Here is a 22,646-nt window from a genome sequence, read left to right on the forward strand (position 1 = left end):
CCTCCCCACTGTGGCACTACCTAGTGAAGCTGTGAGAAAAAGGCCACTGCCCTCCAGACCCAAGAGAATGGTAGTCCCACCAGCAGCTTGTACCCTGCACCTGTAAAAGCCACAGGCCCTCAACAACCTGGGAGAGCAACCTTTGGGGCTGAACCCTGCAAAGCCACAAGGGTGGAACTGACAAGGCCTTGGGAACCACCTCTTGTACCAGTGTGCCCTGAATATGGGACATGGAGTCACAGGGGATTATTCTGGAGCTTTAAGATTTAATGACTGCCCTGCTGGCTTTTGAACTTGCATGGGGTCTGTAGCCCTTTTCTTTTGGCTAATTTTTCTTTTGTGGAATGAAAATGTTTACCCAATGCTTATTTGCCAATTTTATCTTGAAAACAACTAACTTATTTTTGATTTTGCAAGCCTATAAATGGAAGGGACTTACCTTGTTTCTGATGAGACTGGAATTTGGACTTCTGAGTTAAAGCTGAAATGAGTTAAGACTTTGTGGGACTGCTGAGAATGGATGGTTTTATTTTAAAATATGGGAAGGACATGAAATTTGAAAGGCCAGGGATAGAGTGATGTAGTTTGAATATCTCCTCCAAATATCATGTTGAGATGTAACCCCTAGTGTTGGAGGTGGAACTTCGTGGGGAGTTGATTTGATCACAGGGAGGGGTCCCTCATGAATGGCTTCAGCCGTTTTCTGATGATACGTGAGCTCTTGCTCTGAGTTCACATGAGATCCGGTCATTTAAAAGTGTGCGGCACTTCCCTTCTACTCTTTCTATGTTGCTTGCTTCTGCTTTCACCATATGATGTGTCTGCTTTTGTGATGTGATGTGCTTGCTCTCACTTTGCCTTCTGCCATGATTGTAAGCTTCCTGAGGCCTCCCTAGAAGCTGAGCTCATGCCACAACTTGCTTCCTGTAATGCCTGCAGAACCCTCAGCTAGTAAAACATCTTTCCTTTATAAATTACCCATGTTCATGTATTTCTTTATAACAATGCAAGAATAGCCTAACACAGTAGTAAACGGGGGGAAACTTAGTGAGGCCTATTTGTTCAGATTCCTTTAGGCTTTTCTCTGTCTTTAGAGATAAGGATGTGCCTTTCCTCTGATCATAGAGAAGGCACTTCTCATAAGAGTCTTTCCAGCACCTACCATTTTTCAAATGTATTCAGCTTAAAATCATTATGCCAAGGTGCCATATCATGAAGTAGTGTGAATCCCATCAACGTGGCATGCTTACCTATTTCTGTGGCACGACTTTAGCTGCACATTTGCCTACTGGCTGCATTTCCTATCTTGGTACCATCCTATTGTTGAAGTTTTCCATCATTCAGATGTTTCTCTTTCTTGAGAGGCATTCAAGAACCTTCCAACAAATTATTTTTTTCAACTTGGCCAGTCTTTCTGTTGTTTGAGTCCAGAACTGATAGAGTATGTTATGTGAGAGTACACTGGTATTACAGATTTATGAAAAATCAAGAACCCTTAAAATGAAGTTTTATTTTTATCTATTTTTGAAAACATTTTAAAATTTTTCTGGAGGCTCAAGTTAAAAGTGTTAAATTTTCAAGCCTTTTTGGATTTTTTTCTTTTTTTTAATGTCACCCAAAACTTGTAACTAACAATTACAGAAGATCTCAATCTTTATTTTTACTGTGCATATTTAGAGAATGGTAACCTATTCAAATTCAGATTTTATTTTATTATTAAACAATTTCAGCAATTGACTAGGAGAATTCATTTTTAATATCAAAGTCACAGAGAAATGGAAGTTTTATATTTTTCATTGCATTCTGTGATGCAATGGAATATTGTCATATTTTCTTGAGAAAAGAGTATGATATAGTATTGTAGAAATTTAATTTTATATGAAAAATAATGAAAGTTTTAAAGAAAGAAGAGGAATGACAACTTGGAAGATGTAGGATAACAGACTTTATTCATATCACTAATTGTAATATGTAATAATTGTAAACGTGGAAACTGAAGCCCCATTCCAGAGAAGACATTGCTTTTTATGATAGATCCAGGCAACAGGAAACACACATGCACACCCACACCCACACACACAAAAGAAGCCTTTCTCAGGAGAAAATATACATTAATCTCTCTCTTTCTTTCCCTTCCTCTTTCTTTTCTTTTCCCCCTGTTTCTTTTCTTCTTCCTTTTCCTTTCTCACTTTCAGTTTAAAAGTGAAATCAGCTTCCTAGAGAAAGGATAGAGAAATGGGTGCCTTTTTCTTCAGTTTGGTGATAGTGTCCTAAACATCCAGATTAACTCTACCAGGTAATTCTTTTTAGACAGCTCTTCAGAGGTCACCTAAATCACATTTTATTGTCAAACAAGTGGATGGATTAATGAATGAATGAATGCCACATGAACATATCAGGTTATCTGAGAAACGTTAAGGTCAACCATTTTTCAGTGTAAATTAAATCTGATTTTTAAAATTTCCAAAATCAACAAATAACAGGTTTTTCTTGAAATGATACTAGCCTGAGAATGTGCCTCAACATAAAAATCAAAACCATTTGATATTGTTTGGCCGTGTCCCCACACAATTCTCGTTTTGAATTCCCACGTATTGTGGGAGGGACTTGGTGGGAGGTAATTGAACCATGGGGGCAAGTCTTTCCCATGCTGTTCTCATGATAGTAAATAAGTCTCATGAGATCTGATGGTTTTATAGGGGGAGTTTTCCTTCACAAGCTCTCTTCTCTTCTCTGCTGCCATGTGAGATGTGCCTTTCACCTTCCACCATGATTGTGAGGCCTCCCCAGCCACGTGGAACTATAAGTCTGATAAACCTCTTTCTTTTGTAAGTTGCCTAGCCTCAGGTATGTCTTTATCAGCAGTGTGAAAATTGACTAATATAGTAAATTAGTATCAGGAGTGGAGTGCTGCTGAAAAGATACCTGAAAATGTGGAAGTGACTTTGGAACTGGGTAACAGGCAGGGGTTGGAATAGTTTGGAGGGCTCAGAAGAAGACAGGAAAATGTGGGAAAGTTTGGAACTTCCTAGAGACTTGTTGAATGGTTTTGACCAAAATGCTGATAATGATATGGACAATAAAATCCAGGCTGAGATGGTCTCAGATGGAAGTGAATAACTTGTTGGGAACTGGAGCAAAGGTGACTCTTGTTATGTTTTAGCAAAGAGATGGGTAGCATTTTGCCCTTGCCCTAGAGATGTGTAGAACTTTGAAGTTGAGAGAGGTGATTTAGGATATTTGGTGGAAGAAATTTCTAAGCAGCAAAGCATTCAGCAGGTGACTTGGGTGTTGTTAAAGGCATTCAGTGTTCTGTTTTGTTTTGTTTTGTTTTTGAGACAGAGTCTCACTTTGTCACCCAGGCAGGAGTGCAGTGGCATGATCTCAGCTCACTGCAACCTCTGCCTCCTGGGTTCCAGCAATTCTCCTGCCTCAGCCTCCCAGTTGAGATTACAGTCATGTGCCACCATGCCTGGCTAATTTTTATATTTTTAGTAGAGATGGGGTTTTATCATGTTGGCCAGGTTGGTCTCAAATTCCTGACCTCAGGTGTCTGCCTGTCTCAGATTCCCAAAGTGCTGAGATTACAGGCATGAGCCACTGCACCTGGCTGGCATTTAGTTTTAAAAGGGAAACACAGTATAAAAGTTTGAAAAATTTACAGACTGAAAATGTGATAGAAAATCCCATTTTCTGAGGAGAAATTCAAGCTGGCTGCAGAAAATTGCATAAGTAATGAGGAGCTGAATGTCACCAAGACAGTGGGGAATATGTCTCCAGGGCACGTCAGAGACCTTTGCAGCAGCCCCTGCCATCACATGCCCCTAGGTTTTGGAGGAAAAAATGGTTTTGTGGGCCTGGTCCTGGGTCCCTCTGCTGTGTGCAGTCTAGGAACTTGGTGCTCTGCCTCCCAGCTGCTCCAAGGATGATTAAAAAGAAGCCAAGGTACAGCTTGGGCTGTTGCTTCAGACAGTGGAAGCCCCAAGCCTTGGCAGCTTCCACATGGTGTCTAGCCTGTGGGTGCATGGAAGTCAAAAATTGAGGCTTGGAAACCACCACCTAAATTTCAGAGGATATATAGAAATGCCTGGATGCCCAGAATGAAGTTTGCTGCAGGGGTGGGGCCTTCATGGAGAACCTCTGCTAGGGCAGTGCAGAAGGGAAATGTGGAGTGGAGCCCCCACACAATCCCCACTGGGACACCACCTAGTGGAGCTGTGAGAAGAGGGCCACTGTCCTCCAGATCCCAGAATCATAGATCCACCAACAGCTTGCACCATGCACCTGGAAAAGGCACAGACATTCAATGCCAGCTGGTGAAAGCAGCCAGGAGGAGGGCTATACCCTGCAAAGCTGCAGAGGCAGAGCTGCCTAAGGCCGTGGGAGCCCACCTCTTGCATCAGCATGACCTGGATGTGAGACATGGAGTCAAAGGAGATCACTTTGGAGCTGTTAGACTTGACCGCCCCTCTAGCCCCTTTGTTTTGGCCAATTTCTTCCATTTGGAATGGCTATGTTTACCTAGTGCCTGTACTTCCATTGCATCTAGGAAGTAACTAACTTGCTTTTGATTTTACCGGCTGCTCATAGGCGGAAGAGACTTGCCTTGTCTCAGATGAGACTTTAGACTGTGGACTTTTGAGATAGTGCTGAAATTAGTTAAGATTTTGAGGGACTGTTAGGAAGGCATGGTTGGTTTTGAAATGTGAAGACATGAGATTTGGGAGGGACCAGGGGTGGAAATGATATGGTTTGGCTGTGTCCCCACCCAAATCTCATTTGGAATTCCCACAGATTGTGGGAGGGACTTGGTGGGAGGTAACTGAATCATGGGGGCAGGTCTTTCCCATGCCATTCTTGTGATAGTTAATGGGTCTCATGAGATCTGATGGTTTTGTAAGGGGGAATTTATCTGCACAAGCTCTCTTCTCTTGTCTGCTGCCATGTGAGACGTGCCTTTCACCTTCCACTGTGTTTGTGAGACTTCCCCAGCCACATGGAACTGTAGGTGCAAAAAAACCTCTTTCTTTTGTAAATTGCCCTGTCTCGGGTATCTCTTTATTGGCAGTGTGAAAACTGACTAATATACCATTATACAAGTTCTGTTACCTGAAGAAAGATATCTAATTGTCTATCATAAAACCATAAAAGCTTTGTTAATACATTTTGAAACCTGAATAATGAGAGAACAGGAATTCTGAACACACATACTAGTTTATCTATAAATTAGAAATATATATGTTTCCAGGAAAAAATTGCTTATTCAAAATTAAAAAAAAACAAAACCCAGTCTTTCTCCTTGTCAACATTTAAAGTTATTAGACAGTAAGACATTCCAAAGCATAATTTAGTCATTTATCAACAAGAAAAATGTATTACAAGAAATTAATTTATTCCAAATTTTTTAAAAAATCTGCTTTTCTCCATGTCAGTATTTAAAGCAGGTGCCATCTTCTGATTAATTAAATCACAAGATGTTCCTTATGCTAACGTCTTAGCAAATAAAACTTAAACAGAAACTGTTGGTTGCACTGTTGTCATTTCTTCTTCTACTTTAAAAAAATTATTCAGAACACCACATGGCCAGCTTGCAAGCTTATTTTCCAGATCACTGATAGCAATGCGATTTTGTATTTGTGTGTGAGTATGTGTTTTGTTTTGAAAAAGACATGAGCTTGAAGCAGTTTCACATCTCTGGCAATTATTTCTTAAGGAGTATGTCAAAAATGAGCTATTGAACACATTTTTGCCAGGTCACTTGTCAAGTACTTGGTAGGAAGATGTCAAGTTTCAGGACAACCACAATGCACATTTATGAAACTACTTAGAAAACTATGTAAGAGTTCTGTGTATCTTACTAGGTATCTTTAGAACAATCAAGAGAATGTTGTTCCTTAGCTTTAGCATATTATAGTCTTCAACGAATATTTTATAAGATTTTTTTTTCTAAGATATAGTCCCCAAATTTTCTTGAGAAATCCCGTGTGCTTGAATACCTGTTTAAGCACAATTCAGAACTGCGGGAGGTCTAAGTCTGCTGTGGCTTAATGTAAAGTTAACTTTTTTTTGAATGTAAAAAGGTCAAAATTAATGAAGAAACTGGCAAATTCAAAGTTCCACCAAGGAATAGCCCAGTGCTTTGAGCAATCCATTTGAAATGAAGGAGGGAAACCACCCTCTTTAACATTTTAAAGTTTTGAAAGTCTAATGAACCATGCTACCTCCTGTAGTTTCTACCAAACCAAGATGTGTGCTAGGACTGGGCTCATTAGCATTAAGTAGGAGTAGAACACTCAGTTCTGGCTATAGCTTCTTGCAATGTTTTTATCATTATCATAGTATTTGGTTGATGAAATATTGCTATCTCAACTGTTACTTCATTTTCTGTTTTTGATATAAAATTCCTGTTATACCATGAATTAAATGCCCCTGTGACAAAAAAAAAAAAGACTTTTTCCATTAATTCTTTTTAACAAGTGCCCAAAATATAATATTTTTTCAACAAGGTGGATTCCCAAAGCAAGGTAGTTCTTGTGACTGTTTACTTTCTCTTTCACATGTCCCAGTCTATGGGATTATGGTTTGTGAGATAAGGAAGAAAAGGAGTAATTAAAACATAGATGATTAGATAGATAGGTAACGGGTTTTTTTTTTTTTTTGAGTCATTAAAGTAGGAATTACATTATCAAAGCTCAAAATGTTAGCAATGAATTTAATTCAATGGCTTTAAAAATTTTACATCTCGTCTGGGAGCGGTGGCTCACACCTGTAATCCCAGCACTTTGGGAGGCTGAGGCAGGTGGATCACTTGAGGTCAGGAGTTCTAGACCAGCCTGGCCAACATGGTGAAACCCCACCTCTACTAAAAATACAAAACTTAGCCAGGTGTGGTGGCATGTGGCTGTAATCCCAGCTACTGGGGAGGCTGATGCAGGAGAATTGCTTGAACCCAGGAGGCGGAGCGTGCAGTGAGCCGTGATCACACCACTCCATCCTGGGCAACCGAGCAAAACTCTGTCTAAAAAAGAAAAAAAAAATTATGTCTCTTCATTGCAGAGAAGAATTTTTGCTGAAATGAAAAACCACTAATTACTTGGAACACACTTTTACAGGTTACCTGATTCTAATTCTTTTGGAGCCTCTGTATTTTTCATTATGTTTGAACTCTTCTTCAAGTTGTAAATAAATAATACTAAGGCAAAATATGTCTTGTCTGCAGATATGGAAGTAAATTCTGAGGGGTAAAAATTCAATTGAATTCTCCTCCTCACTCTGGAAGCCAGTTTTGCCTCCATTAGTACATTTCAAGGTTTTTAATCTATAAATGTGTATGTTCTTTAAATTATCCTTTTATCTGGTAGTAATATCTTATCAGGTCCTTCATTAATGAATTAATTTATTCATTTCATAAGTGTATGAAAATCACACTTTTTATGTTTTTCAAACCAAGTGGTGATATCCATAGGATTTGTATTATATTCATATTTTGAAAACAAAATACAACTGTATTTCTTAGTTTGAATATCATTTAATTTCTAGAATTAGAATCTTTCTCTTGTTCTACGGTCCCAGCACAAACAGATGTTCATGTTAGTATTTCAGTATAAATGGCCTCAAACAACATCACTCAGATTAAAATCAGTATTCTATTGTGAATTTTTTTTAAAGTGTGTATGTATTCTGATCTCCATTTCCCCCAAAATTCTGTTGATTGCAGATGTCTGAGGAATAGTCTTAGTGGATTATCCCAAACTTGACACATCTTTTGCAAAATGCTATACAAAAAGAAGATACATGTGATTATGACAAGATTCTCCACTTGGTGTGACCGGTCTGATACAACCCAAGGCTGTGTGTCCAAAGGCAACTGCACTGTGAGTTTCACATTTCCAAATTTTTAGATGACAGGTACAATCTGATTAGCCTTTAAATCTCATACCCTCTGCAGGTATTGGAAAATACAAGGATGTCATAAATATCTGTATTTATATTTAAGATGTGCTTATATTCATATAAATATATAAATAAAAATATACAAATAGTTGTCTATGAAGCTAGCAATGCGATTATATGCTTTTCTTTTTCCTAGGTAGTCTGGGACTAGAAACAAATTTGGAACATTTTTCATTGCATATTTGGCTCAGATCTGCCACTTAGTTGAAGTATAATCTTCAGCAAGTGACTCAAAATTTCTGAATCTCGTTTTCACCATCAATACGTGACAATAATAATATTTTCTCCTTTAAGTATTTGAAAGTGTTGAGAAAGCCATAATAGCAACACTTGCAAAAGTGATCCATTGTAAAATGTAAGGTAGAGGTAGTTGTGACCCTTTGGGGAAAACCATAGTTGCCACAATTGTCTCTGAAGTCAAACACGTTTCTTAGACCAAAGGAAAGCCCTGGGAGAGATTGGTCTAGCTTTAGGATGACTGTGGGTGGAGCTTCTAGGGAGAAGAATGAAACGTATTCCTCTTTTCCTTCTCTCTAGGAATACTGGAAAGCATTTATTTGTTTGCTAAATTGCTGTCTTTCCACCAGTGATACCAATTCTGAAATACTTCTTAGTAAGTTTGGAATTAATTACTAGAAAAACAGTGACTGTAAATGTGAAGGTGTTTGCTTCTTGGAAAGTTCAGAGGGAGTACATTGACGGGTGTTTGGATCAAATTCCACTAACTTGAATGAATTACCTTGGAAAATTGTCTCTACAAATTCTTACTTACATTTCTGACTGACTGTCAGGTTAAAGTGAATAATTATTTTCTGTATGCCTAGATATGATTTTGAAGCATCTATGTTTTGCCCTATTCTTTTGAGAGGGAAACTAGCTCTGTTTCATGTGCAGGTTTTCCGTGTCTGATACTTGATGTTTCTGTTTCTGTGACGTAATTTATTCAAGATAGATAAGATAGATGTTGAAAAGGGAGGAAATAATGAAGCTGTGGGGGAAATCAGACATTTATTAGAACATTTCCAGTTTTTTTGTGGAGGGAGGGCTTTGGTGTATATGGGTTTCTCAGAATAGCAATGATACCTATATTTCAAAATAGCTTATAAAACCAAGCATGAATCTTTTTTATGCTTTGTTGTTTTATCATCTACCACATTGTTCTCATTTATTCAGTTGACTATCACAGATGAACAGATATGGGAAAGAGGGCTTAAAAAATTCATTTGGCATGAGATCTCATTTGTATATTATGGTTTAGTATTTACAAACTAAAGGTTCTCAGCCAAATAACATGTTTTGCTTGGAAACCAAGGTATTTTTAAGGAAATTGTATCTGAATACCTTCAGGTGCCCATTGTTTTATACCCAGCTGTCTTAAGAAATTACACTCTGCCTGGCTCTTACAAGCATTTGAGTTTTCAGTTGTTTGTTTAGCCTGTAAGAAAGATCATCAGGATTTTATTAACAGGATATTTATTCTCTGTTGCTAACTCTGCTGTATTTTACCAGGTAAAGGTTCTAAATAATTAATAATAAAATGTTTCCAGGAAATTTATTTTTAGTTTAGATGTAGTTCAGCTCATCAAACCTTTTAGGAATCAGCAACAGCAAGAAAGAATATAGTGTGGAGTCCTTTAAACTGTAGCATCTAAAATTTTTACCCTGTACTGCTTTAGAGTAAGCAGAAAGATGAGTGTAATACAGGAAATAAAGAGAATAGCAGAAATATCTTCAAATTATTATTTCTTCCTTCTTTCTCTTAAGCTAACAGAGTTTTAAAATGAGTCAAATACATATTTTAATTGATAAACCGAGTTTATATTCACCTATTGGAAACAGTACAACATATTTTACATCAGGTTATGAAATATGGATGTTTTACTAAAAGACAGGAAGAGCTTTTTCCAGTCTTTAAAGTAAATACATATTCAAAGGATCTTAAGGCATACCATTTATTCATATTCATATCTATTGAAATACTGTACATCCACATACTTCAATAAATAGTTAAAAACCTGACCTCTTTTTAAATCATTTCTGGATTTCAAAAAACAATTTTTATTGAAAAGATTAAATAGGTAACTTTTGGCTGTGTCACAAAGCTAAGCACAATAGATAAATTAACAATTATTCAGTAAATTTGATCATTATAGAAGATTGACTTTGATAATTCAGTTTTTCACAGTTTTCTGACTTCAAATGTAGGGGTATTTATATATATATATATTTTTTGCCCTGAATTACCTGGGTAATTTTCTCAGTTCTCCAGTCTTCTTTCTAGATATAGCTAAAATGTTATGATGAAGCATTAATTTTTCAGTTAAGTTATAAACCCCCCAAAAGTGGCTTTAAGTTTGAAATTCTCTCTCTCAAATCTTTTAGTGTCTCAAAAACACCCACATCGCTGTAACTTGGGCAGTACTTTTTATTATGTAATTGCTGCATAATAGGAACTTAATGGTATAATAGGACTTACGTTTCAAATGCGATCATTGTAAAACATAATTACACCACTTGCAGTTAAACTAAGAATGCAAATGTGTAAGTTAACTACCCTAATACTCTGATCCTTCCTTCCCTCTCATCCTTTCTTTCTTCCTACCTTCTCCCTTTCCTCCCTTCATTCCTTCCAGCCTTCCTTTTTATCCCTCTTTACTGCCTTTCCTTTTCATTCTTTTTCTTTTCTCTCCATTCTCATTTTTAAACTGCTACTTATTTTTCTTTCTTCTTTCTTTAAAAAAAATAGGGGCAACAAAAGGAGTCCCACAAGTGCAACTTGTAGAAAATATAATCCTGAAATGAACAGCTAACAAAAAGTGTTATAGATTAAAAGATAAATCAATTTATAAAACTGCTATTCTGAAATTGCAACAATCTTGTACAGTCAGGACTGATAAAATGGAGTAATCAGACATTTTATATGTCCATAAATGTAAAATCATCTACTTGAACATTATATGCAATACATTCACACAAAAAAGCAAATACTGTAGCCTTATTTGACAATATTCAACTCATAAATACTCATGATTTCACTCTGTCCGAGGGCCTAAGGACTAGGAATGCTGCTGTGATACAGAAAAACATAGTGAATACCTCCTCTATTTAAAAATGTCACTCAAGAAAGTCTCTTCTAACATAAAGGCAAATACATATAGCTACTGAGCTATGACTGTACTTCTGTCACATTCTATGGTAAAAACACCAGACTCCACAAATTCGGAATCATGACAACACTTTGAACTAATAATTATTTGGTTCATCCATAGTTTATACCTCAATTTACCTACAAACCTTACAAAGAGGAGGTATTTGAACTCTAGGAAAGCGGTCACTGAATAATATGCATTCTTGATCTGTTTCTTTCTGCCAATGGTACTGATGGTTAACATTTTTTGTGGTAGCACCACTATTTCTAGTAAGTAGATTATTATGGAGTGTGCCACTTTAAAGCTGCAATACAAAATAATATTTTATAGTTTATTCACCAATTCCACAAAGAATGTTTTTAAAAAGCAAATAAATAATAAAGTTAAATGCCATATTTGTTCTAAAAACTCTTTTTCAATGTATCAATCAAAATAATGTCATACATTTATTACAGTTAGTAGATTTATTAGCTTTATGCCTTATTATTGCCATTTTGTGGAAAGAGTATACTTATGTCCCCTCATTTAAGATTCATTTTTCTAATTAAAACTGATTTATGGTGTACTTTGGGACTAAGTTTTACTTGAAGAAAAAAAATCACAGTTTTTAAGCCATCCCTGCTAGGGCAACATACTAGATATCTCAAATATGTATAACCACTGCAAAATTTCTTGTATCTATCTAATTTTATTGTAGGGTCTTTGTTGTTACGACTTATAAAAGGGGACTATTTGTAGAAATTTAGGTGTATTGAAATTGGTAACTTCATCAAACCTGTAAAATGGCTTTCAGGGTGACGGTTTTCTTTAGTAAAGAGTGAAACCATCAAACTCTTCCTGTAATTTAATGTTTAGAGTAACAGCATTTTCCTTCAAAAATGTAGTTTTGCTTCTTTATAGTAGAAATAATTTAACATTCACAATAATTTGATAATTAGTATATCAAGATATTCTTATCATTGGTGTCTTGTCTTTATTTGATCACATCTTACATATATCATGTAAGAAAAAATAAAGGATGGTCTTTTTTGGTTTTACTTGTTTGAGCTCAAATGGCTATATAGAAAGATTTTATTGAAGAACTAGCTATTTTAGAAATTGGTCTGCTACATACCAATACAGAATGTTTGTTATAATATATTTTGGAAGTTTTAAAATATATAACATGCATTCCAGACTATCAACTGAGTGATACTTTCAGATGGAAAATATGCAAAATGCTCCTGTCCACAAGAGCACTGCCTCTGTCATACTAACTTAGCTGCCACAGAACAAAATTAATGATGAGTGCTTACCAACTCATGTAATATTAGGTGATAGGACTTTGTGTCCTTTCTGACAAATCATCTTAAAATTTTTGGCTTGGACTAGTGAAAGGAAAAGATGCTGTATTGCTAGGCAATCCTTTGAGTGGACTGTGCTGTCATTTTAAAGGGAATGATTTCCCACGGTGGATCTAACATTTAGCTACAACTAAAGAAATCATATGGTATATTTACTATGCTGTTATTAAATTGTCTCTCATCACAAGAACTGAGTTAGTGTGGGGCAAAATTCTCAAACCCCACTGTCAGTGCAGAAAGAGATTTTTACAGTCCAATATCTCCTTCATTACTTAGAGATAGTGTATGGTTTAACTTTACCATCCTGGTTTATTTTTGCTTTCAAATTGTAAGATTTAGCAAAACATTTTATATTAGTTGGAGACAAAGAGAAAAATATTATTTTATGAAGGCACACCCATGCTGAACTTACAGGAAAGAGAAGCAGAGCTGCACAGCCAGTTATATTACAAGGCTCATTCCTGAAACCTGAATATCATGCGAGCAGAAAAATCTAGATATGTGTTATATTTTGAAGAAATAATCTGAAGGCAATATTATTTGCTTTTTTATCAAAAAAGAAAAAATGCATCTTTGTTAATGTGGATTGACTCTTGTTGAAACAGGGAACTGAATGCTTGTATTGCAGCCTTAAAGAATCACATATTCACTGCAATATTCGTTTTTGTAAACTACAGCCTGCAACCTAGCAGACCATGACGGAATGCTTTTGAAAAGTTGTAGATTACAAACATGAAATCACAATTAATATCCTCTAAAAGTAATTTCAGAGCTTTCACGTCTTAAAAAAAGGACAATGTGTACTGCTTCACAAGGTAATGTAGCTAATCAAAAAAGAGTAGAATTAAAGTATTTACATAATGAGCAATTCTACAGAAGGCGATCATCCCCATGTAAGCACTGCTGATTATATCCCACGCTGCTTTTAACAAACTGTACCAGATTGGATCCAGCCATCAGCACTTTCAGAGAATCCTTAAAAGCCTTTTATGGGTCTTTGAATTTATTGTAGAATGGCATTCTTCAGGTAGAATATGCTGGTGAAAGAGGACAGTGTCAACACAAGGTACCAGCAGGAGAAAAGAACATCAGCGCTCCCGGTAATTCCATACTGGGCTGTACTTGGAGCTGGAAAGAAATGGAAAAGATTAAATCAAAATCTAATTTGTGTCTTCCAGGATCTTGACAATAATCAAAAGGTAGCCAGGTGCATTGGGGAAAGCACTGACATTGGAGTTAGTTAGACAGACTTAAGTTCATATCTGATTCTGCTATATGACAACGTGTGGGCTATGTGGCTAACTTCTCAGAGCTTCAGTTTTCTCAAGGGCAAAATGAAAATAATAGAAATAATAGAATCCACCCACAGGACTGTGGTGAGAATTGGAGATGAAGCACATACAGCATATTACATCAACTAAACACATGCTAAGTACGCAAAAGCCACTAACATTATTATTCCTCTTATATGTACTGTAAATATTTGTATCAGTGGACAAATAGTCATTCATGCATATATATGTAGCTGTGTTTTATTAGCTAAATACTGTACTAAATGCTAGGAAAACAAGAATATTGTCCCTTCCAAGGCCTTTTGTTGGTGAGAAAAGATCTTCAAACAATTATAATACAATTCTCAGAATATTAGAGTTGCATGTGCATACTGCAGTAACACAGACAAATTGTGCTTTTAAATCTGCCTGGGCAAGGGAGATTTCAAATACAGTTTTACCAAAGGAGACTATCATGTGGGTAGAAGAAATAACATATTTGAAGGCATAAGAAAAGGACAGAGCAAGGTGTGTCATGTAGAATATAAAGGTAGATTTAGTCTTGCTGGACCATGAAGTTTGAGGCCTGAAGTGGAGGGAATTGAAACTAGACCTCTAGACAGGTAGAATGACCTCTACTGTAATGAAAAAGGGACTACGTTTTTATATTGAAAGACATTTTGAAGAATGTGGAGAGTTGAATGTATGACTACATTTATACATCAGAAATATTACAGTCTTATATATGGGGAAGTTCACATGGTACTTGGCTAACGGTCATGTTGAATTTTCACTGTATACCTGAAAATTCACCAAGTTTGGGATATTATTGGAGTGTTCGGAATGGGTTCCACTTTGTTTATGAAAGGACAGTTGCCTAGTTGTATGTGAATTATATTGTGTTCCAGAAATTAAATGTTACAGCCATGCTTGGACTTGTTTGAGACTGATTCTCATTTACCATCATAATAATAATAATTGTAGTAACAAAAAACCTGCCAATATATTTTAACCACCTTTTCTTAATGAAACCTGGATTTCAAGCACTATTATTTCCTAGTAGAAATTGAATAATGTAGTAAAGAAATTGACTACTTCATTTCTAAATTTATAACTCAAATCCAGGAGCAGGTTTAGTCACACTGAGTTTGAATTACCAGCAGATAGTTTTAAAGAAACGTTCACAAATGACTATATTGCTATGTAACAAGAAGAATAAATTGTGTTGTTTACACTTCCCAGAAATTAAAGGGGATGAAAGATACATTGGTCCCTGCAGTGGGAAGTTTCCTTGACAATGCAATTATTGATTCCAGGTGAGTGGGATTTGAAGACTGAGACTACTATTTTTTAATAAACAAAGAGCAAAATTAACTATTTAATGCATGTATATAATTAGAAGTGAGTTTTTTAAAAAATAAAAAGACGAAGAAGGTAAGCCTATTGTTGAACAGAGAGCTTTTCAATTCCTGATATATACGAAGTCTGATTTAAAGCTCTGGAACTCCTCATTGTCCCTTTTTCAAGACCTAGAAAAATGTTTTAAAAATACAAATAAATCCTTATTTAATATATGACCTTCTCAATAATAGTTATGTTGGAGTTGTTTTTCAAGAATGTCGAGTGTAATAAAACTTGTATAATGGTAAAGGACCAATAATATGTAAAGCATATAAATGGTTTCATAAATAAGAAATAAAATTTAAAAGCTAAGCATAAAAAGCAAAAGTAAATTATTTTTGTTATGAGAAATTAAGTGGTAACATTAAATGGGTAGATTATCAAGGCCCCTCAAAACTCCTTATCCGTCCTTGAAAATGCATTTTTGGGCAGTCTATCCTGGATCCCCTCTCCTTCTGCAACAAACTGAGCTGACTACCCCTTTTGTGTCATGAGACCATGAAATATATATTATATGTTATGTAACTATCACACTGCATTGCAAATATTTGTTTACATATTCATTTCTTCCAACACATTTAAACTCTTCTAGGTCATTTCTTACTTATCTTTGTGTTTCCAGACATAAAATCTGGCAAAGTGTGGTATATAGTAGATGCTCAAGAAATGTCTAACTAAATGACTCAATCAAATGAATGGGTCATAATCAAAATGAGTATTTCTATCCTACAAAATGGAATCTTTTCTGAAGCAAGCCACATGATTATGGGCTAGAAAATGTACTATAGTAATATAGTACATTCATTCATTCCTTCATTCATTCAGCAACTTTTAATTGAACTAAGTACCAAGCACTCTCCTAAGTGCTGGGAATGCAGCACTTAATAAGATAGGTATGATCCTTTTATTACTTAATTCTGCCTTCCCCAGTGTAGCTGTATCTTCTTCCACTCAGCCTCCTATTGTCTTAAACTTAACAAAGATATTACCAATAGCATATTTTAAATTTATTACTTTACAATTAAAATAGCATACATCTTTTCACTGATGCCACAAATTTATATACTCTTGTGTTGCTTGTGAATATAATACTTATATTAGTCCTGAAATAAACAGAAACTGGGGGATGAATCGTTAGCTTGCAGTTGTAACAGGCAATAGACTGTGGAGTAATCGTGAATAATCAGTACACCAAAACACAAAGAGCAAAGTTAGTCACCATAATGTGAGATCAGATACCTAATGTCAAAGTTAGTCACCAGTCGTACTCTTTAACTATCTGCTGAATATCCATTATGTTCGTGGGGTTGAATTTAGCCTCACATAGGCAAAGATGAATAAAACCCAATCCTCTCTTTCAGGAAGAGCTTATTCTAGTTGGGAATATAAATAAATAGGTAAATATAGAACATTAGGGTATATGGAACTTTAAGGATAATATACAAACTTGGGAAGACTCCCTATGGGGTCATGGCAGATAAGTAATCTAGACAATAGTTACAAATACAATTATTTTTTACAAAATACAATGATATACATACTTTAGTACACACATCTCATTTTTAAAATGGTGTTATAACATTCCATTGTTGGGAGATGCCATTGTTATGCAACCTTATTCCCATTGACTGGAATTTATTATGTGTGGTTTGTGTGTGTGTATATGACTGTTGAACTGAATTATTTGAAGAACAGTGCGAATGATACTAAAGTTAAGGGTCTCAGTATTATTTGGGTCAATAGATTTTCTTAGGAGGTTAAATTCCAATCAACTACTTGATCTTAAGAAAATAACTGTTAGCTGTTAGAAATTAGCTTCAAGACTGTGCTGAAATATCACTTAGAAAAAAACCTTCAGAAAATCCCATATGACAAATTAAGCATTACCGCCTCTCCCCCGTATTACTTAGTAACTGGTAATATACTTATACATCTTAACCTGATTAGGTCAAGAATGTCTTGAAGCCAAGATATATTATATATATCTTTTATCTTTGATACCGAACATAGAGTTTGGTACTTAATAGGTGTTCAGTAAATGTCTGTGCTTCACATCCATTTCCCCCAGTTACCACAAACCTATAAGGAGACAAAATACCTTGACTTCTTTTTTCAGAGAGTATCATCTTTTCCTTTTGTGTTTTGCTGAATCTTTCTTCTCATTTTACTATTAGGCTCATTATACTTTGATTGTACAGGTCAGACTACCTCCCTTAAGTATTTTGAGCAAGAAGACAGATCATTAAGTGGATAATATAGGAAGAGAACATGTACTGAACTTTATAACATCATACTCTTGCCACAAAAGACAGTCAGCATAGATGAACCCATAGGTCCAAGCTAGAAGCCTGATTCCTTAGAAGACATCCAGTTGAGCCTCTGGGATGACCAGACCTGTTGAAGGATCTCTGTCAAGTTTTTAGTTCCCTTTCAATATCATGCTGCTATTTACCTTAAGTAAAATTAGGCAGGATAAGTCATGTGATCAGAGATGTATCTCGGCTATGGCAAGGGCTTTAGTTTCATTCTGAGTGACATGAGAAGCCATAGGAGAGTTTGATTATTTTTAAAGGATCACTTGGCTACTCAGTAGACAATAGATTGTACTAGGAAAGGCAAGAGTAAAGCCTGTGCTGCCCGGGTGCAGTGGCTCATGCCTGTATTCCCAGCACTTTGGGAGGCTGAAGCAGGTGGATCACCTGAGGCCCGGAGTTCAAGAATAGCTTGGCCAACATGGTGAAACCCCGCCTCTACTAAAAATAGAAAAAACTAGCCGGGTATGGTGGAACACGCTTGTAGTCCCAGCTACTCAGGAGGCTGAGGCACGAGAATCGCTTGAACCCAGGAGGTGGAGGTTGCAGTGAGCCGAGATCACGCCACTGCACTCCAGCCTGGGTGAAAGAGTGAGACTCTGTCTAAAAAATAAAAATAAAGTAAAGCCTATGCTAGCTCACCTTCAAGTGTTCCTCACTGACTATTGAGTGAAGCCAAAACTTTACAGCCTGGGATTCAAGTATTCCCCATTGTCTATTGAGTGAAGCCAAAACTTTACAGCCTGGGATTCAAGTATTCCCTATTGTCTATTGAGTGAAGCCAAAACTTTACAGCCTGGCATTCAGGGACCTCTGCCATCTGGTTCTAGTCAACTTATCCAGACTCACACCGCTTCTTCACTCTAGTCATACAAGCCATTTTCTGAGCACATAGAGTGTTTCACTACCCCATGTCCTTTGCACATGCTACCTCCTTAAGCCTAGATGGCCTTCTTCCTATTCCCCTTTGCATTTATTAAAGTCCTGCTCATCCTTAAACATCAAAAATACCAGTTTTTCCACAAGGCCATCCCCAATCTAAGAAAAATTATACGTCTTCTGCTTATACCTAACTTCAGAAATGTTTTCTTTCTTCTTAACTTATAGTTACATATATGTGATATACAACTATAAACATCTTGAAGTTATGCAACATTCCTCCCTATATGTGCATCTGAATCTTATATCAAATGTGTTCAATTGATGTTTATTGGATTGGATGTGAAATAATATTCCTAAATATGCATGTGTCAAATTCAAGACCATTTTGATAGACTATCCTATTTTAATAGTTGTTCCTGTGATTTCTCACCCTTAAGGCAAAGTGTGTAATGAAATTGTTCTATTTCTTTCTTACTACCTGCTTAATTTTTTTTGAGGAGAAGAATGAAGAGAAGAAAAGTTTAAATTGAGAACAAGAAAGAAAGGAAGAGGATAAAGGAAACAAAAGGTTGAAGATTTAAAACAAACACAGAGAGAATACACAGCCCTTGAACAATGTATTAGATTGTACTATTTTTACCATTTTATTGAAAAAAAGAGAAAGAAAATAAAATGGAGTATGTAAGGGAGACTGATCCTGTTTGCAGATCAGAATTTAAAACAAACAACAGAACAGGCTATCATTCTTTCAAGGTCTTAGTAAAGCTAAGACATTCTAATCTTTAAATATGACATTGTATATAATATATGGACTGTAGAGCTGGATGACATTGGTTCAAGTTCCAATTCTACCCCTTTCTAACTGGACTAACCTAGGCAAGTTTCTTAACTTTGCTGAGTTCAGTATCTTCATTTGCAAATGAGGATTGGTAGTATCTCAGAAGTTATTGCAAAGATCAAATGTGTTGTTATGTATAAACCACCCAGTACAGCACTTAACAAAGCATAAACACTCCCTCAAGGATGATCTAAACTCTCCTCATTCAGTTATTCCTTTAACAAATTCAGTGTGTGCTATGTGCCAGGCACTCTGAGGCAATGAGCAAAACAGAAATGGTTCCTGCTCCCACAGAGCTTTCTGTTTAACTTGAGATGCTTTGCCTGGAACAAGCATATTTTACTTCACTTAACCTACACTTGGTTAAATCAATGTTTCTCTGGTCCTGCAAAGATGTCTTTCATTTTTGCTTACAAAAATACTAATTCTCTGTATTTTCTTGACTTTGGGAGGATTTTTATTTAATGCAATTTATAGCTAGATAATTGGCCAGTCTCCTCTGATTTGCAATTTCTTCAAAGTCAGAGGATATGACCTCTTCCTTTTCTTCTCTTTTGCCAAAGAGAACAGCATGGTGAGTGAAATTTAGAGAACAGCTTCATGGCTAACCTAATGACGAGTTTGTTTTAGAGGGTCTGTCTCAGGTATGAGGCAAAAGCGTCCAAGCTGAGTGGAGAGTGAGCCTCTGAGACTTCTTCCCGTTGTCAACAGGAAGATCCATTATGGATTTTAACATATATCTTTTCTAATTATGATTATCACTACCAATTACCACAGCTGCTGCATATTATTTTCTGTTTTGGCAGTTTTCCCTTGTATTGCTCCAGTTTGTATTTTGAGGCAACAGCAAATGTAACTGTGAAATATTTAGTTTTGGTACAATACCAATTACTTCCCTAGAAATTTCCTTAAATTACTCAAGCTTTAACTAAACTAGCTTTGAGTCATGTTTTTAAGATTTCTGTTGCAATCTTAAAGTTACTAAAGCTAAGTTAATTCTGCTTCTGTAAGACAAAACTGGCCTCGACTTACATTTTCCTGAGGAAGCATATACCTAATGGGAAGCAAATGATATACACCCAAATAACATTTCATGCAGAAGAGGGTGATTAATGTGTACTCAAAATAGAGAACACATACGTTTACTGAGAAATTATACACCATTGATTAGATCCAATTGACAGTGTGATCCTGTTTCATTACATATTGTGGGAGGAGTTTGCTCAAAAGATAATTAAATCCTCTCTGAAGCAATATCCACCCCTTTCCCCATCAGCAGCTGCAGGGGATATCCGGAGGCTCAGATTACACTTCCCTTTTTTGTATCACTTAATTTTACTTAAACACTGGGTAGAGATTAGGAGAGAAAAAGAGAAGCAGATGGAATATGCTTTTCCAGTGGTATGTAACTTTGGATTATGGTTTCTGGAAGAATCAAGCAGGTCTCACACAGGTGACATAATTACACTCCTTTCCATTATTTCTGCTGAAATCATATGGTCCAGATCCTAAGATGAGATGTGCTGAGTTATAGATACAGCACAGACATGCTCTACCATCTCATGTACCACCTCACATCTGTGGCACAGCGATTTCTAGGAGGAGAGCTTTGTCTGTGTGAATATTGCATGCTCCTGTACTGTAGACCCTCTGGGGTCTTTTTCTAATATTGCATGCTCCTGTACTGTAGACCCTCTGGGGTCTTTTTCTAATATTGCATGCTCCTGTACTGTAGACCCTCTGGGGTCTTTTTCTCCCCCTCGACGTTAGGGTTGAAGAATGCCCGAGTAGCATACTTGTCATGTGGTAGGGACCAATGTAGAGATTTTCTGTCTGTTTACTAAACACACCTTCATTGTGCACATCTCCTGGAGTGCAGAGAGGTAAACATACCATGGTCCTCTTTTCAATTAGCTCTCAGTGTGGTCGAGTAACAATTTATGATTCCCTACCACAGTCAACTCCTCTTGCATTTAGGGAAAGAATGTAAAAATTGGATAAATGGCTTCACATTCCTGTCAGTCAGCTTTCCCGTTTGTCTTCTTTAGGAGAAGTCAGGCCAACAAGTGCACACTGGTGTTCTTTTCTTGAATTAGAGGCCAAAGGTCATAGAAAAATTTGTATTTAGACACTTATTCTAACATTTTGGGTTTTTTTTTTTTCATTTGATAAAAAAACTGAATGTCTATCTTCAGGTAGTTCCATCATTTTTGACAGACTGAAACTTGATAAACATAAAAATAATCATTTTTACAGAAAATCTACTTTTGTGTTATAAACCATGAGGTGAATGGGTAGATAAATCACACCATTCCTTTCTCGTTCTTTTTGACTAGTGGCATTTTTCTGCCAACTTATTCTTAGCGACTGCAGAGCTATTTCTCTGGCCGACCAGCATCCTCAAGTCCCATTCTGCTTGCCGAATAACCATTTTGCCAAAGTTCACAATATACCCTCCTATCTACTCAGCATCCATTACATTAGGAATTTTAAACATATGTTTGCCTTGATTATTACCCACATTCAGAAATCTGCCTATTTGTAGATAAATGCTTTTATCTTCATATAGCCAGATGAAACTCTCCAAGACTATTACCTCTAATTTGAGGTAAGGAGAATAAGGAAGCAGTCATCCAAATAGAAACAAATTCCGCTGTCTTTTATTATCCTTCCTAGTTGCTGAAATAAAGTCTCAAAGCTTGAATTGTTCATCAACGTCTTCCAAATGTTTTGGATTTTTTTGTTTACTCTATTTTAGAGACTCAGAAGTAATTTACGTGAATACATAGTTGCTTTGTAGTGTGTTGTCAATACAGGTAATTTTGTATGATCCTGAATGGTTCTTTGAACTTGGTATGGCAACTCCTACCAGGCTGGTTTGCAAATGGGTTTCTATGTAAGTGTCTTGACATATTTTGGAGTGTGTATGTGGATGTGTGTGAGTGTGTGGATGTGTGTTTTAAACTCTGGCTTTGTTGTGTGAAATACATTTGCACAAAATACAATACACACTGCCCTTACTATACAGACTTTAGCTTGGGCCTCTAGGGCATCATTTAGTTGAAGAAAAGAAGGTTTTACAGAAATAAAAATAGAAATCCAGCTGTGTTCTTAAGGTCACTAATAGTCACTGCCATCAGCTGTGTCTTCACTGTGACACTGCTAGTGTGGTAAAAACATGGGAGAAATTGCAAACCAGAAAACATTTTTGCAAGTTGAATGCGTTTTTACGATCTTATACATGTGGGTATGTGGGTGTGAAAATATTTAAGTTTTTATGTAGGGTGTCTAAACTTGGAGTTTCATGATCAGGTTTTCTTGTTTACTACATTTTATTCTTTGTATCTTTTGTGTTAGGAAGGTTACCTAAACTAGCTTATTTTCTGGAGTCTGCAACATTGTTCTTTTGGCATTAATTAATGATCAAGACTTTTTCAGCCTTATACTTGATACTCTGCCATACTTTGCACATGTGTCACCCTAGGCAGAAAACTCTC

The 22,646-nt window shown here is 36.3% G+C and overlaps 1 protein-coding gene and 1 long non-coding RNA gene across 4 annotated transcripts in view; one reads left to right on the top strand and one right to left on the bottom strand.

Moving 5' to 3' along the window:
* The window catches only part of LOC134733648 (uncharacterized), a 316,197-nt gene extending 308,323 nt beyond the window's left edge, over positions 1-7,874 (top strand). The window contains exon 5 of the long non-coding RNA XR_010117297.1: positions 7,718-7,874. This is a non-coding gene — a long non-coding RNA (uncharacterized lncRNA). The remainder of the gene's footprint in view (positions 1-7,717) is intronic.
* NEGR1 (neuronal growth regulator 1) overlaps positions 1,931-22,646 on the bottom strand; it is a 911,215-nt gene continuing 890,499 nt past the window's right edge. For 2 of the 3 annotated variants that reach the window (XM_063624046.1, XM_063624044.1), the window contains one exon: positions 9,099-13,573. In XM_063624046.1, coding sequence (XP_063480116.1) covers positions 13,449-13,573 — 125 coding nt within the window. In that variant the 3' untranslated portion in view covers positions 9,099-13,448. Of the gene's footprint in view, positions 13,574-22,646 lie in introns of all 3 variants that reach the window. The other variant, XM_063624045.1, reaches the window with a different exon arrangement.

This window comes from Symphalangus syndactylus, chromosome 12, assembly GCF_028878055.3.
Source record: "Symphalangus syndactylus isolate Jambi chromosome 12, NHGRI_mSymSyn1-v2.1_pri, whole genome shotgun sequence".
Lineage (NCBI taxonomy): Eukaryota > Metazoa > Chordata > Mammalia > Primates > Hylobatidae > Symphalangus > Symphalangus syndactylus.